General features: G+C 35.1%; 1 protein-coding gene across 2 annotated transcripts; it reads left to right on the plus strand.

Moving 5' to 3' along the window:
- The first annotated feature begins 347 nt into the window (after positions 1-347).
- LOC127836052 (sulfotransferase 1A1-like) lies at positions 348-15,033 on the plus strand. Of its 2 annotated transcripts, none has more exons than XM_052362477.1 (8): positions 348-512; positions 3,422-3,529; positions 6,564-6,657; positions 9,375-9,446; positions 10,965-11,213; positions 12,190-12,293; positions 12,667-12,838; positions 13,711-15,033. In XM_052362477.1, the coding sequence occupies exons 2-8, from the start codon at positions 3,443-3,445 to the stop codon at positions 13,818-13,820; spliced, it is 888 nt and encodes a 295-aa protein (XP_052218437.1). In that variant the 5' UTR covers positions 348-512; positions 3,422-3,442; the 3' UTR covers positions 13,821-15,033. The 2 variants fall into 2 exon arrangements, with proteins under 2 accessions (XP_052218437.1, XP_052218442.1); XM_052362482.1 differs by having other exon boundaries at positions 6,573-6,657.
- Positions 15,034-15,206: the final 173 nt, after the last annotated feature.

A 15,206-nucleotide genomic window follows, 5' to 3' on the forward strand; every position in this document is an offset into this window, starting at 1 on the left:
TCGATCAGTTGACTCATTGCGGTCTCATTAAAATACATACATTTTTTGTTTGCTTGGTTGCCATCTGACTTAAAAATAAAGATCACTTATGTTGTTTTACAGATGTTTGAAATAACTTAAATCGTAATAATGATGGCAAATTTGTATCACACAGGTATTATGTTTTTTAATTAATAAATTAATATTACTAAAAATTAAATTTAAACAGTGTATGTGTTCCAATCTGAGTTACCACATTGGCGCCGTATTAATTGTAGGCATGTATAAAAAATGCAAAAGAAATCTGCAAAGACACCCCTTTAAATTTTCACGCCATACACTGAATTTGCCATCAACTTTATTTACACCTACATGTATGCACATAGAACGAAGGATGTGCTTAAAATAGAACACAGATAAACGCCTCCGATACTGACTTTTCATTGATATCAAGGTTAGGTTTAACTGGTACACAAACTTTTTCATAAAAGTAATACTTGATTCCGTTACTTAAAGGATACCTTACTAGGGAGGTAAGTTTTCAAGTTATTGCTTTTTCGCATATACATTTTATTTAGATGTGTAAGAACATGCTACATTTCAGTACATTACAGTACGGCCGCGATTCAGTGTACACAATTAACTACCAGCGGATCTACAGAATCTAGTACACAAATAAACCTGTGTTGTTATGAAGCATTGAGTATACTTTTGACCGTTAAAGCGGGTATATACGATTTTTATATGTGCTGAATTGTAAAATATTGATACAAATATGTTATAATAACACACAATATGCAAGAAAAATGATACATTTAAGACGAATTTCATAAAATACAGCAAATACAAATTAGCGCCCCGAGCCGGTTGTGACGAAGATAATTCGTAATTATTTTCCTACAATAACCGATGCATTCGTCTTTTTAGTAAGTGTTCGTGTGTCGTATGAATCGATATAGCTGCAGGAATTTCAAATGAACCGTTAAACTAAATTTAGATTCACATCGTACATGCATGATATACATGCTGGCGAATTCGGCTGTACAGCCTTTTTCGATTTCAGAATTAAATATCTGGCTTATTTAGCATTTTTCGACACATGTTCTTCTTTACTTTTATTTTAGTTTATATTGAAATATATGTATAACAAGTTTTTTACACATTTTATATTTATTAACAAATATTTGACAAGATCGTATAAGAGGTATTTTGATAAATAGATCTCATCATTATTGAACATTCGTATACTTTATCTATAATCTACTTTATTTGTGCTTCATCATGTCGACATTAACAACGAATGCAGGTGGTGCCGTAAAGATCATGACGATTAAACCAAAGCGAGTGCTCTTTTCGATTAAGCCGCACGTGCTGGCACATGCAAGATTGGTCTTAAAAACTTTATCCTATATGATTCCTGTTTATTAGTGGGTATTAAGAATAAATCATAGGGCAATCAAAGTAATTCGTTTTTACTTACATCGCCAAAAATTAGTGTAGGTAGGTCGGTGTTATTGTTTTGTTGTCTTTTTAACGAATCCCATGATCTAATTTTGCACATATGATCGCAAATATTGTAGTTTTCTAAGAGAGTCTAGCAAAATTGTTCGAATATTAAATCTGGAAATCAAACAAAGGTAAGGGTCGCCACCAAAAAAGTACGATCGGTCGGATTAGTGGCAACAAATTACTTTTTTTTAAAAACTTTTTTATGTAAAAGTGATAGTAAAGTGTCGCGCTCAATGTCTCACATATTTTATATTGAGATATTGTATATACTGGTAACCCGTGTATCCCATTCGATTCTAAAGTATTTGGTAGTTACTTTCACAGTTACGAACATGATTGCGACTAAAAATGCATTGCCTCTTTCGGTATTGTAATTTATTTTTTGAACACGAATGGAACTTAAAAGCAGATTTGTTTATGATTTTGAAGTGTCAATAATTTATAACTTCATAGCGAATTAAAATTGTTTATCCATTCAGTTTGCAAAGATAGTGTTTTTTTCTTTTTTGTTAAAGTAAAGTTAGATCTTACATATAATGTGCAACTATGAACAAGAAGTTAATTTGAAATTATGGTTATTTATTTAGTTTGCAAAGATAGTGCATTTTTCAGTTTTTTTTGTCTTTATAAATAAAGCTAGATCTAGCATAAAGTGTGCAATTATGAACTAGAAGTTAATTTGAAATTCCACACCACAATCGATTAAGTTGAATGGATATACACGTCTGCAGTCTTTTGTTAATGGATTGTTATATTTTTGTATAACGTTTTCTTTGCTCCAAAAGAATGTGATCTGAAATTGCTCTGAAAATCTGTGTGAATTGATATCCGTCTGCTCTTTTATACGATGATCATTTCATTTTTTGCGTGGGCTAAATAGGGGCGGCAATGTCCGCCTTAACCGGATTTTCTTTAAGAAATACGTCTTTTGCACAAACAAACGGAAAGTGTCGTGAGCGGACTGCTCATGTTGATCTGGTTCGACACTAAGCGCATGTTTATTAAGCCCCGTTTTCACAGACCGAGGTTCATACTCGTCTTAAGATTTTATATAAAGCGAATCTATAACGGTGTGTCTAACATTGCTAAATATCTCGTTCTCAGAACCCGGTCAGCTATTCCGCCTGTATGCCTTTGCCATGCTAGGATGAAGAATTAGCTGTCTTGACGGAGATTTCTAAATTGAATCCAGAAAATTGACCCAAGTTCATTTTCCCAGTGCATTAATCCCTAGGGCATACGATTTACGCGGATAATATTGAGCGAGATGTCAATTCGTATATAGGAAATATCAATTTCTTCAGTCTGTTGTTAGTGCGTGGCGTTAAAGTTCTTTGGTAGGCAATATATAATCGGTTGATAAGTAGAAGCATAAGTTTGTGTGTACGATATGTTTACATGCTTTTTTTTGCGTATATGATTTTTTGTTGTGTTGAATGATATTGGAAGACAACTTATAGCAAAACTTTTAGTCCAATCGTGTCCATGTACCATTTCTTCTGTGGATATCTGTACTATATTCACATTTAAAGGTAAGACCGAGGCAACTTGCAAAAAGGATTTAAAAAGTGTCCTTATTTGAGACTGGATAACGAATATGTTATAGTGTACTTCATGTATTTAACAGGTTTGTGAGGAGATTCCATGAATTGTAAGAATACAACTACTCAAGCTAGATGCCTGTTTGCAATAAGTCCAGGCTTTGTTAAGAATGCCGTTTGCTTATAGTTATATGGTGAAATATCACACAAATAACACACGGTTAAAAAAACAATTAATTAAACACTCTTAGACAAAAAACCTAAGAAATACAAGAGAAATGTTAAGTGATCTATGTTTTATCTTTCAACGCGTAATATACAAGTACCACATGTCCATTTGAATTTACATTTACAATGTTTCTTCTTCTTTTTACCTCCAATGCGCACGAAAGTTCCGGTATTAAAACCAAAATATGCCAATTAAGAACATCGACGACGGTTCCGGTGAGACGTTGCGCGTGCTAGAAGTTGACGGATACCTTACAGGGACGTTTGATACGGTATTTGCATGGGCGGTGTTTTTGGAATTTTCATCAAAAACAGTTGATATACATGAATGTTGTTTATTAGTCAATACAAAAATTGTCAGGAGAAGCGTATCAACCACGAATGCTCGAACCCGAGCAGTAAATGTCCAAATTGCAACAATAACATATAAGTTGTTGTTAAGTATGAGGTGAAATGCATTTTGATTTCAATCTTGAGGCAATACGCCGTATTTATGATTTTTGGCGAATGTGGCCTTGAACGGATCCTAATAGATAAGGAAACTGTTATCAGTTAAGTACATGTTTTAGGAGTAAACATGCATGTTTGCTTATTTTAAAATATCATTTATATCACAACCGTTTAACATATTTTTTTTATTATTCTATATCTAATAATGAATTGATGTTACGACATTCTTTGACTTGGCGCTTCGTTTTATCAGTCTTTTTAGCTCACCTGAGCACAACGTGCTCATTGTCAGCTTTTGTGATCGCCTTTTGTCCGTCGTCCGTCGTCCGTTGTGCGGCGTCAACATTTGCCTTGTTAACTCTCTAGAAGCCACAATAATTGTCCAATCTTCGTGAAATTTGGTCAGAAGATTTGTCTTAATGATATTTTGGATGAGTTCAAAATGGTTACGTTTGCTTGAAAAACATGGCTGCCAAGGGGTGGGGCATTTTCCTTATATGGCTATATATGTTAATAGTAAAATCTTGTTAACACACTAGAGGCCACATTTATTGTCTGATCTTCATGAAACTTTGTCAGAAGATTTATCCCAATAATATCTTGGACGAGTTCGAAAATGATGCCGGTTGGTTGAAAAACATGGCCACCAGGGGACGGGGCATTTTTCCTTATATGGCTATAGTAAAACCTTGTTAACACTCTAGAGGCCACATTTATTTTCCGATCTTCATGAAACTTTCTCAGAAGATTTGTCCCAATGATATGTTGGATGAGTTCAAAAATGGTAATCTGTGCTTGAAAAACATGGCTGCCAAGGTGTGGGACATTTTTCCTTATTATATGGCTATAGTAAAATCTTGTTAACACTAGAGGCCACATTTTTTGTCCAATCTTCATGAAACTTGGTCAGAACTTATATCCCAATTATATCAGAAGATTTGTCCCAATGATATCTTGAATGAGTTCGAAAATTGTTTTATTTTCTTCAAAAAACATGGCCATCAGGGGGCGGGGCATTTTTCCTGATAAGTTTATATATGGCTTTTGTAAAACCTTGTTAACACTCTAGAGGCCACATTTATTGTCCAATATTCATGAAATATGGTCAGAAGATTTGTCTTATTGATATCTTGGATGAGTTCGAAACTGATTACGTTTGCTTGAAAAACATGGCTGCCGAGGGGCGGGGCATTTTTCCTTGTATGGCTATAGTAAAATCTTGTTAACACACTAGAGGCCATATTTATTGTCTGATCTTCATGAAAATTGGTTAGAAGATTCATCCCAAAAATATCTTGGACGAGTTCGAAAATGATGCCGGTTGGTTGAAAAACATGGCCGCCAGGGGGCGGGGCATTTTTCCTTATATGGCCATAGTAAAACATTGTTAACACTCTAGAGGCCACATTTATTTTCCGATCTTCATGGAACTTGGTCAGAAGATTTGTCCCAATTATATCTTGGATGAGTTCGAAAATTGTTTTATTTTCTTTAAAAAAACATGGCCATCAGGGGGCGGGCCATTTTTCCTGATAAGTTTATATATGGCTTTTGTAAAACTTTGTTAACACTCAAGAGGCCACATTTATTGTCCAATATTCATAAAATATGGTCAGAAGATTTTTCTTATCTATATCTTGGATGAGTTCGAAACTGATTACGTTTGCTTGAAAAACATGGCTGCCGAGGGGCGGGGCATTTTTCCTTATAAGGCCATATATGGCTATAGTAAAATCTTGTTAAAACTCTAGAGGCCACACTTATAGTCCGATCTTCATGAAACTCGGTCAGAAGATTCAACCCAATAATATATTGGACGAGTTCAAAAATGATGTCGGTTGGTTGGAAAACATGGCTACCATGGGGGCGGGGCATTTTTCCATATATGGCTATAGCAAAATCTTGTTAACACTCTCGAGGTCACATTTATTTTCCGATCATCATGAAACTTGGTCAGAAGATTTGTCCCAATGATATCTTGGATGAGTTCGAAACTGGTTTTGGTTGCTTTAAAAACATGGCCACTAGGGGCGTGGCATTTGTCCTTATATGGTTATATATGGCTACAGTAAAACCTTGTTAACACTCTCGAGGCCACATGCATTGTCCAATCTTCATGAAAATTGGTCAGAAGATTGGTCTCAATAATAGCTTGGATGAGTTCGAAAATAATTATGTTTGCTCGAAAAACATGGCTTCCAAGGGGGGGGGGCATTTTTCCTTTTATGGCTATAGTAAAATCTTGTTAACACTCTAGAGGCCACATTTACTGTCCGATCTTCGTGAAACTTGGTCAGAAGATTCATCCCGATAATATCTTGGACGAGTTCAAAAATGATGCCGGTTGGTTGAAAAACATGGCTGCCAGGGTGCGGGGCATTTTTCCTTAAATGGGTATAGTAAAACCTTGTTAACACTCTAAAAGGCCACATTTATTTTCCGATCTTTATGAAACTCGGTCAGAAGATTTTTCCCAATAATATCTTGTTATCTCAGATGAGCGACTTTGGGCATTTAAGGCCCTCTTGTTCAAGATTATTTTGCTGTTACTAATATCAACAGGTATCGATTGAAGTCTCTGTTTATTATAAACAATATTAGTTTACCTGTCTTTGCAATTTGAATGTTGTTCGGAAAATGTTTAGCATCGGCACAATAACAATATTTCATACTTACCTATTCCATATCAATAATCTTGTTACATGAATCAGAAAAAGTAGCATATTTTCAACTGAATTGCCTACATTTAATATTTTCTTTTGAGTCGTCTAGTCTGTCTGCCATGTTAAAACGCGATTGTCGGGCGAATCTTACCAGTTACAATCACATTATTTTTCAAACGCAAAACATGCTTAGGTTTTCCAGAATGGACAAGAGGAAGAATTCAGAAGGATTCCAAACTGGCAAGTCAAGCCAGACGACGTATTTATTTGTGCCTACCCAAAAGCAGGTACGATCATCTCTGCTACATGTATTTTATTTACAAAATAAGTACTGTATTTTAAAACGATTATTTAATTAGAGGCAGCGGTCTACAGAAACGCAATTTTCCAGAATCGTGCGAACTACTTTTTTCATCCGAAGGCCACACACCACTAACAATCGATGATACGCAAACGTAGACATGTATCCGATTTTGCCAGGACTAATTTCAATCGGTGGTTCATTTTGAAGCTTTGGGTACTGACTTAGCTTATGGGTTGCTAGCAGACAAAGCATATGCAATCTATAACATTATTATGTCGGTGGAAGTCGATTCCATCCATACAAATTAATCTCACGCGCCCACCGATAAAACGTGGTTACTGCGAATTATTTTGCCTTAGCAACTACTTTAACTCCCTTTAATGTTCAAATAATGATCATGCGCAGCTAAGTTATCGGATTTTATGTTGATAACAGATAATTTGTTCATCGTGAAGAATATGTACACTCATCTCCAACTTCAACGACGCAGATAATTCATGAATTTGGAATAATGAACGCAATTTTAAATTAATCAACTTTTATATGAAAATATTTTGAGTTATGATTCCTGTTCTATGAAAGATCCTACGATCATTTTATGCCGTTAAAAAAATGTTAACCAAGGCGTTAATTATGGACATTTTCATCAAATAAACAACATTTAAAAGACACAAACGATACATTCGTGATTTTATAGGCCAGTAATCTTAAATATCGCATTTATGCTACAAAAATCGTTTTTTTTATCAAAAAGGACCAATACTATTATATTTGACGGACCATTACCATAGCCACACATCCGAGAACCTTGTTTTTTTTTTATTTTCCGAAAGAAAACCATATAAATGCGAACTTAATTTCGATTGTTTAAGATCTAACACGTTTATTTGCAAATGAATAGATATTGTATTTCAGTTTACTTCTCTCCGGCTCACGACTTCTTTTACACCGTAGAGTTCTTTGTCTCGAGAATGATAAGAACGTATTTTAATATTTGAATTGTATCATTTATGAATAACAAATAGTTCCATTGTATTCCAAAATCATGATGTGTTTGTGAACTAAGATATACATACAAAGACATGCATACAAGGATATGCATACAATGACATGCATTCAAAGACAACCTAACAAAGACATGCATACAAAGACATGCATACAAATACTAGCTTAAATAGACATGCATTCAAAGACATGCATACACAATCTGTTTACAAAGACATGCATTCAAAGATATGCATACAAAACATGCTAACAAAGACATGCATACAAAAAATGCATTCAAACATATGTATACAAAGACATTCATACAAAGACATGCATAAACTCATGCATACAAAGGCACGCATTCAAAGACATGCATACCAAGACATGCAAACGAAGACATGCATTGAAAGACACGCTTTCAAAAACGCGCATACAAGTGCATGCTTACAAAGACACACTTGCAATGACATGCGTACAAAGACACGCTCGCAAAGACATGCATACCAAGACATGCTTACAAAGAGATGAATTTAAAGATATGCATGTAAAGACACGCTTACAAAGACACCTATACAAAGACATTCTTACAAAGACATGAATTCAAGGACATGCATTCACAGACATGCATTCCCAGACATGCTAACAAAGACACGCTTACAAAGACATGCATACAGAGACATGCATACAAAGACAAGCTTACAACGACATGTATTCAAAGTCATGCATACAAAGACATGCTTACGAAGACATTCATTCAAAGATATGCATACAAAGAGATGCATACAAGGATGTGCAAACAAACATATGCATTCAAAGACATGCTTACAAAGACATAGATTCAAAGACATGCATTCAAAGATATGTATACAAAGACATACATACAAAGACCTTAAAACATTCATAAAAAGGCATGCATCAAAAGATATGCATACAAAGACATGAATACAAAGATATGGATACAATGACATGCATACAAAGACATGCATACAAAGACTAGCTTACAAAGACATGCATTCAACGACATGCTTACAAAGACACACTTGCAAAGACATGAATAACAAAGAAACTCATATAAAGACATGCATATAAAGACTAGCTAACAAAGACTTGCATTCAAAGACATGCTTATAAAGACATGCTTACACAGACTCGCTTACAAAGACATGCATACAAGGATATGCATACAAAGACATGCATACAAAACATGCTTACAAAGACCATACTTTCAAAGACCTGCTAACACAGACATTCATACATGCATACGAAGACATGCATACAAATACATGCATGCAAAGACATGCATACAAAGACAAGCTTACAAAGACATAAATACAAACACACCTTTACAAAGACTTGCTTATAAAGACATGCATACAACGACACGCATTCAACGAGATGCATCAAATACATGTATAGAATGCATTCAAAGACATGCTTACAAAGCAATGGATACAAAGACATGCATTCAAAGACATTTATTCAAAGACATGTGTACGAAGACATGCATTCAAAGGCATACATACAAAGACATGCATTCAAAGACATTTATATGAAGTCATGTATTAAAGTCATTTGTACAAAAACATACATTTAAAGACATGCAAACCATCTATATTGTGCGTAATGATAGGTGACCTCGTTATGTAATGTGTATCAACCTAATTATCCATATTACGCGTATATTTATCATCACAAACATTCTTCATTTTTCAGGTACCCACTGGCTATGGGAAGTGTCGTCCATGTTGATAAACCAGTCCGCCGACAGAGTTAAATTGATTAAAGGTAACAGGTTGTTGTCATTTAACGATTCGCACCACGTGAAATTCTTAAACCGTCCTGGTATACTTAATTGTTCACACAGTGGACACCATATTCGCAAAAATTAATTACAAATAAATTAGTTAAACAATAAATGGCAACATTATGTTGCCTTTGTAAATTTTTATCTTCAATATTTATCTAGTGCCATGTTTCTTTTAAATACCAATGACATTCTATATGAGTCGCCGGATTAGCAATCAATACCTATACGCACAAGTAAAACCAGTTTTAACAAGATGTTTAAAATAAGAACTCGAGTGTGAAGGCTTTGAATTATTTATGCACGTAAGTTCAGTTGAATACAACTTTGGATTGAAATCGTCATACTCTTCAGTTATTCTTCATAAAATCCCATACATCAATTATTGCGAGGTTTCAAGATGTTCCAAATTGTCCCCTTGCAAGTCATAATTGATATCAGTTGAGAGATAAAAAGAGTCCCAAAAAAAATCAGAGATTAGGTTCATTTAAAATGCACAGGATTTGCGGCAGCCATTACAACGTTGTGATGATATTGGTGTATAGATGCGTAAAAATGATATGAGCCAAGTGTTCAGCTATTATTACACTGTAAAAAAGATCAAGGTAGTGTTTCTGAAGTAACGTGTTTTTTGCAAATATGTTTGAAGTAATTACAGCAACCCAATATAAAGAAGGTCCATTAAAAAGTCGTGTTCACAGACAATTTTCCAGATATTTGTCACAGACGCATACATATTCCACCTGTACCTTGTATTTTGTGACAACATATGAATCGCTTGTACGGTCGGTGACTCGATGAGTTAGTCCAGTTAGTCGAGAGATGAAGATGCTAACCTTTAAAAAATGCAGTAACGTTTTCGACTTTTACGCTTATATCGTAAACATGAATTTGTTAACTTTTATACAAATAGCCGTTGAGTGTGAATCTGTTATAACAGCTTTCGTAATAAAATCGATTCAGGCTTGTTTTAGGTGCTTTACAACTATTACAGCGTACCAAATATTCTTGGTAAACTGGGCAGAATGCATGCCCGTAAAGTGTCGTCCCAGATTAGCCGGTGAAGTCCGCATGCATGCACGTAGAGTGTCGTCCCAGATTAGCCGGGGAAGTCCGCATGCATGCACGTAGAGTGTCGTCCCAGATTAGCCGGGGAAGTCCGCATGCATGCACGTAGAGTGTCGTCCCAGATTAGCCGGGGAAGTCCGCATGCATGCACGTAGAGTGTCGTCCCAGATTAGCCGGGGAAGTCCGCATGCATGCACGTAGAGTGTCGTCCCAGATTAGCCGGGGAAGTCCGCACAATCTTATCAGAAACAACACTTAGCGTCTGGATTGGATTGTTGTTGTGACCTCGTGTAAACAAACAAAAAATCACACGAAAGCTTAAATTATCGTCGCTGATTAGCGTGTGTGGACTGCACATTCAAATTTGGAACGACACTTTACGCACATGTATAACGCCTAGTTATACCGAAACGAGTCTCTATTTGTTTCAGAGACTGCTATGCTAGAGGCTCTAACTGAGGAGCAATTCAGGAACATCCCGTCTCCCCGGGTCCTCAACACGCACATACCCCTCCGTTTGATGCCGAAAGACACTTTATCCAACAAAACCAAGATCGTGTTCGTCCAGAGGAACCCAAAGGACATCTGCGTCTCATTTTTTAATCACCATAGCAAAATCGTCGAATATGAATTCAACGGCAAATTTGAGAACTACGTCAACCGGTTTCTGAAAGGACTAGGTACTACTTTCTTCTCTGCTAATTGTGCTTTCTATTGAATTTAAATTTTAAGAATTTTCTTTAATCGTATTGATTTTGTTTTTGTAACTGCAAAAATTATATACATTCTCTAAACCTGTTTATTCAGCCATGCAAATTGATTTTATATCCTGAAGGAACATACTTTTTACAACCATAGGGCATTCAACTTAATTAATTCTACCATTAAAACAAACTTTAAAAATCAGATTTCCTTTGTAACTAGGAAGCTACTTTTCCTTTAAATCTGTACAGTGATCATTTTTAAAAGAAACCACTATTTGTTTGTTATTATTTTGATATACCTTTATGAACATATCTTCAAAAATACTAATAAAAACCAGCAAAACGTTTCAGAGTGAATATTTACACATTATTGACAACATAACGGACTTTTTCGAAGCAGGTGTATCTATTTTTTCTTAATGTTTACCAACATTTTGTTTTTTTGTGCGCAAACTATTTACTTACTTTCTTAACCCACAAAACATCATTGATGTCATTGCTTTTTATAAATAAATACACTGAACCCAAGATTTATACGAAAAAATGTCATATATTTCATACAGGGATGGGTGAAAGACGGAACATGGTACATTAGATTCTGAGTGTTAGTTAATAGAGTGACTTAAAGTTAATATCATGATATTTATAGGCCAGTTTTCATATATTCTTTATCAATAAAACATTATCACTGTATATACACGCATAATACTTAACATACTTAACGATTTCATTTTGCAGTTAGGTTTGAACCTTCATCTATTTTAGCTACATCGCATTGAAAGCCTAACGCTTATTTGAAACGCTCTCAATGCCGTTTGCTGGAATTAGAACCAGTACTTGGTGTCTATGGATGATATCTAAAGAACGCCCCCATATCGGGGATCGAATCCATGACCTCCCGGTCGCTAGGCGGACACCATATCAATTTCGCCTCGGCGACCCTATTTTGCAGTTGACTTTGGCTCGTGGTTCGAATACACTCTTGATTGGGAGAAAATCATTCGTGACAACCCCGGACATCCGTTTCATATTATGAGCTACGAAGACATGAAATCGGTAAGTCTATTTTAATGTATTCACTTGAAAGCTTTATTCGTAAAAAATCTTGAATAAATAAAATCTAACAAAATTATATGTATAAGTCAATTAACTTAATTGTATAAGTAAAATGGGTATTATGGCATTGAAAGTATGTTGCTCGATGTTTAGACTTCCAATTATGTATGTTTTTGGAGATTTTTTAAAACGTGTTAAAAAATAACTCGCTCAGCGACTCGCACAAACAATTAAATGTCATTTGAAATATTGTATTCAAAACATTAAATTAAAAACCAAGTATTGACTGAAATTAATGTAAGTAAGTTGTTAATTTTTTAAGGCATATTCAAGAAGAAAATATTATCCAATATATTAAAAATAACAATTTTAGGACCCAATCTCCGAAATAGGTCGCCTTAGTGTGTTTCTGGGGCTTAAATCGTCCACGGAGCTGATAGCGGAAATTGCGGACAAATGTGATTTTAGTGCAATGAAGAAGGAAAAGGACCCACTGGAAAATACAAAGGGCTGGAAAGATGCAAAGCCAGGGATGTACCGGAAAGGTGACATTTAATTGGAATTAATATCTATTGAGAGTGTAAACCAAAAGCTTTATCCCGGAATTGTTATGCCCCAGATCGAATGATCGGGCGTATATTGATTTTGGCCTGTCTGCCTGGCATTGTGTGAGTCTGTCTGTCTGTCCCAAAACTTTAACCTTGGTCGTGACTTTAGCAATGTTGTAGATAGCAGCTTGATATTTGTCATGCATGTGTATGTCATGGAGCTGCACATTTTGAGTGATTAAATGTCAAGGTCATCCTTCAAGGTCAAAGGTCATTTTTTCTAAAATAGTTGCCGTGCGGCTTCAACGCGGCGCAGTAGGAGGCATTCGTTTCAAAAACACAGCTCTTGTTTCAGTTTATTTTTTTTTCTGCTCAGGCAAAAATTTAATTGAAGCTAGACAGGGTCTCTAAATCAGCGAAATATTCATCACGCTTTTCTACAGATTGCTCTTTTTAAGACAGATGTCCGTAATATAATTGTAATGGCGAAGTGGAAAAACAGACATGGAATTATTGTTGTAAAAACTGAATGATAAATGATATAGGATTAACGGTTTAGAACAGCCTTGGGAATAGATCCGACACCGGTTTATGTAGGACGTGAGTGTGCGTGTGTGTGTGTGTAAAATCTATAGCTAGTGGACACTTAAGAAGGGTAGCTTATTAAAGGATGACTGAAAGTGAACTGTTTATTTTTGTAAATTAATTGTGTTATAACTTTATAAGTAAGTTGATGATTTACAACTTGGATCTACAATCCTATGTATTAAGGATGTGTCTGTTTGGTGTTGGTGCTTTTGAATTGAACGTCATAACAAACAGTAACCGTATACATTAAACGGGTGTTTATTTAATGTATAATGTTTCAGGTCAAGTCGGTGACTGGAAGAACTGGTTCACAGTCGCACAGAGCGAGTATTTTGACACCGTGTTCAATCAGAGAATGAAAGACTCGTCATTCACTTACAGATTTTCTTAACCCTCTTTAACAGCTAAAAACATATTGTTTTGTTTCCGTTAAAATCTACAAAAATAGGATTGGTAGGGCGGCTAATCTTTCGTTTTCTTGACCTAATTTTTTTAATAACAGATTTATTAACCACTTGCCAAGGATATGCACTTGCGTGCAGAAATTTTCAATATTGACATTTAACTTTTTATGTTAGTGACATTTAAATTTATAGAACCAACATTATCGAATGAAGGAAAAAATATCGAATAGTTAAAATGTGTGAAAATTTCATCCTGTAATGAACATTTTTAGTCGGGTCGGATCCTTAATTGCGCCGGTCGGGATAGTGAAAACAATCATACTTTTAAAGCATATATTATAGTATTAAGAGGCCATTATTAAAAAAGCATGGTTGTATGTCCTTCCAAGTCTTCCGCTTCGCTATGGTGCTGGACTTTTCATCCTGTAATGAAAATTATTTGTCGGGTCGGGTCCTAAATTGCGCCGGTCAGTTTTGTGGAAACAATCATACTTTTAAAGCATATATTATAGTATTAAGAGGCCATTATTAAAAAAACACATAGCTGTATGTCCTTCCAAGTCTTCCGCTTCGCTATGGTGCTAATTACTAAGTATAGAAGTATTTTTCGAAGTCATTATCTTTTAACATATGTATATGTACAGTTGCTGGCTGTATTGACTGTTTGTGATGTCATGTCAATGAATCTATGAATAAGCTGATTAACATTTGAGAGAACCGACTTCTGTTCTTATATAAATCACACATGTACTCAGGAACGCTCTACTAACCAGACAGTGGCACAGGCATTACTTCGAACCATTATTACTTATGTAAATGTGCTTGTTTAAAAGTAGCATTACTCAAGGTGTAAATAGCAATTAATCTGCACTTAGGAGAGGTATTATTCTTCCATTTTTAGAAACAACGAGTACGTAATAGTATTTGTTTATAATTACAATAAACTGGCTTTGCCATATTGTTTAACGTTTACTCGTCTTTCTGAAGGGAGTTATAGAATATAGTATCTTATTTTTGTTTGGCTTCGATCGAATGTGCCCATTTTTTGTTGTTATTAGTACATCAAATTTCCATTTTTATTGCATACATAATTGGTATATAATGTAACATAACGCACAATTTGAGCAGTATTTGGTTTATATAATAATCGAACGTTATGTTGTGTTAATAAGCAGAAATAAAACGTAAAGAAATCAGAAATTGACTCTGTCTATGTTTATCGTGTCATTGTGTTCTCTGTCAGCTATGCCACACAGTTTTTAAATGGTTGCCGTGCCAGAAGCGAACCTAGAAGTAAAAAATCCACTAAACGGACATCACGAGCAAACAGAACAATTACAACGCGACATGGAAAACGGTCAGCGTATTCATAA

Source organism: Dreissena polymorpha, chromosome 1 (assembly GCF_020536995.1).
Source record: "Dreissena polymorpha isolate Duluth1 chromosome 1, UMN_Dpol_1.0, whole genome shotgun sequence".
NCBI lineage: Eukaryota > Metazoa > Mollusca > Bivalvia > Myida > Dreissenidae > Dreissena > Dreissena polymorpha.

Bases quoted from the DNA above. Each gene is read 5' to 3' on its own strand.
- LOC127836052 (XM_052362477.1), top strand. From the start codon at position 3,443: ATGCCAATTAAGAACATCGACGACGGTTCCGGTGAGACGTTGCGCGTG. The intron at 6,658-9,374 runs GTACGATCATCT...TTCATTTTTCAG, and splicing joins TTGTGCCTACCCAAAAGCAG to GTACCCACTGGCTATGGGAA. The intron at 12,839-13,710 runs GTGACATTTAAT...ATAATGTTTCAG, and splicing joins GCCAGGGATGTACCGGAAAG to GTCAAGTCGGTGACTGGAAG.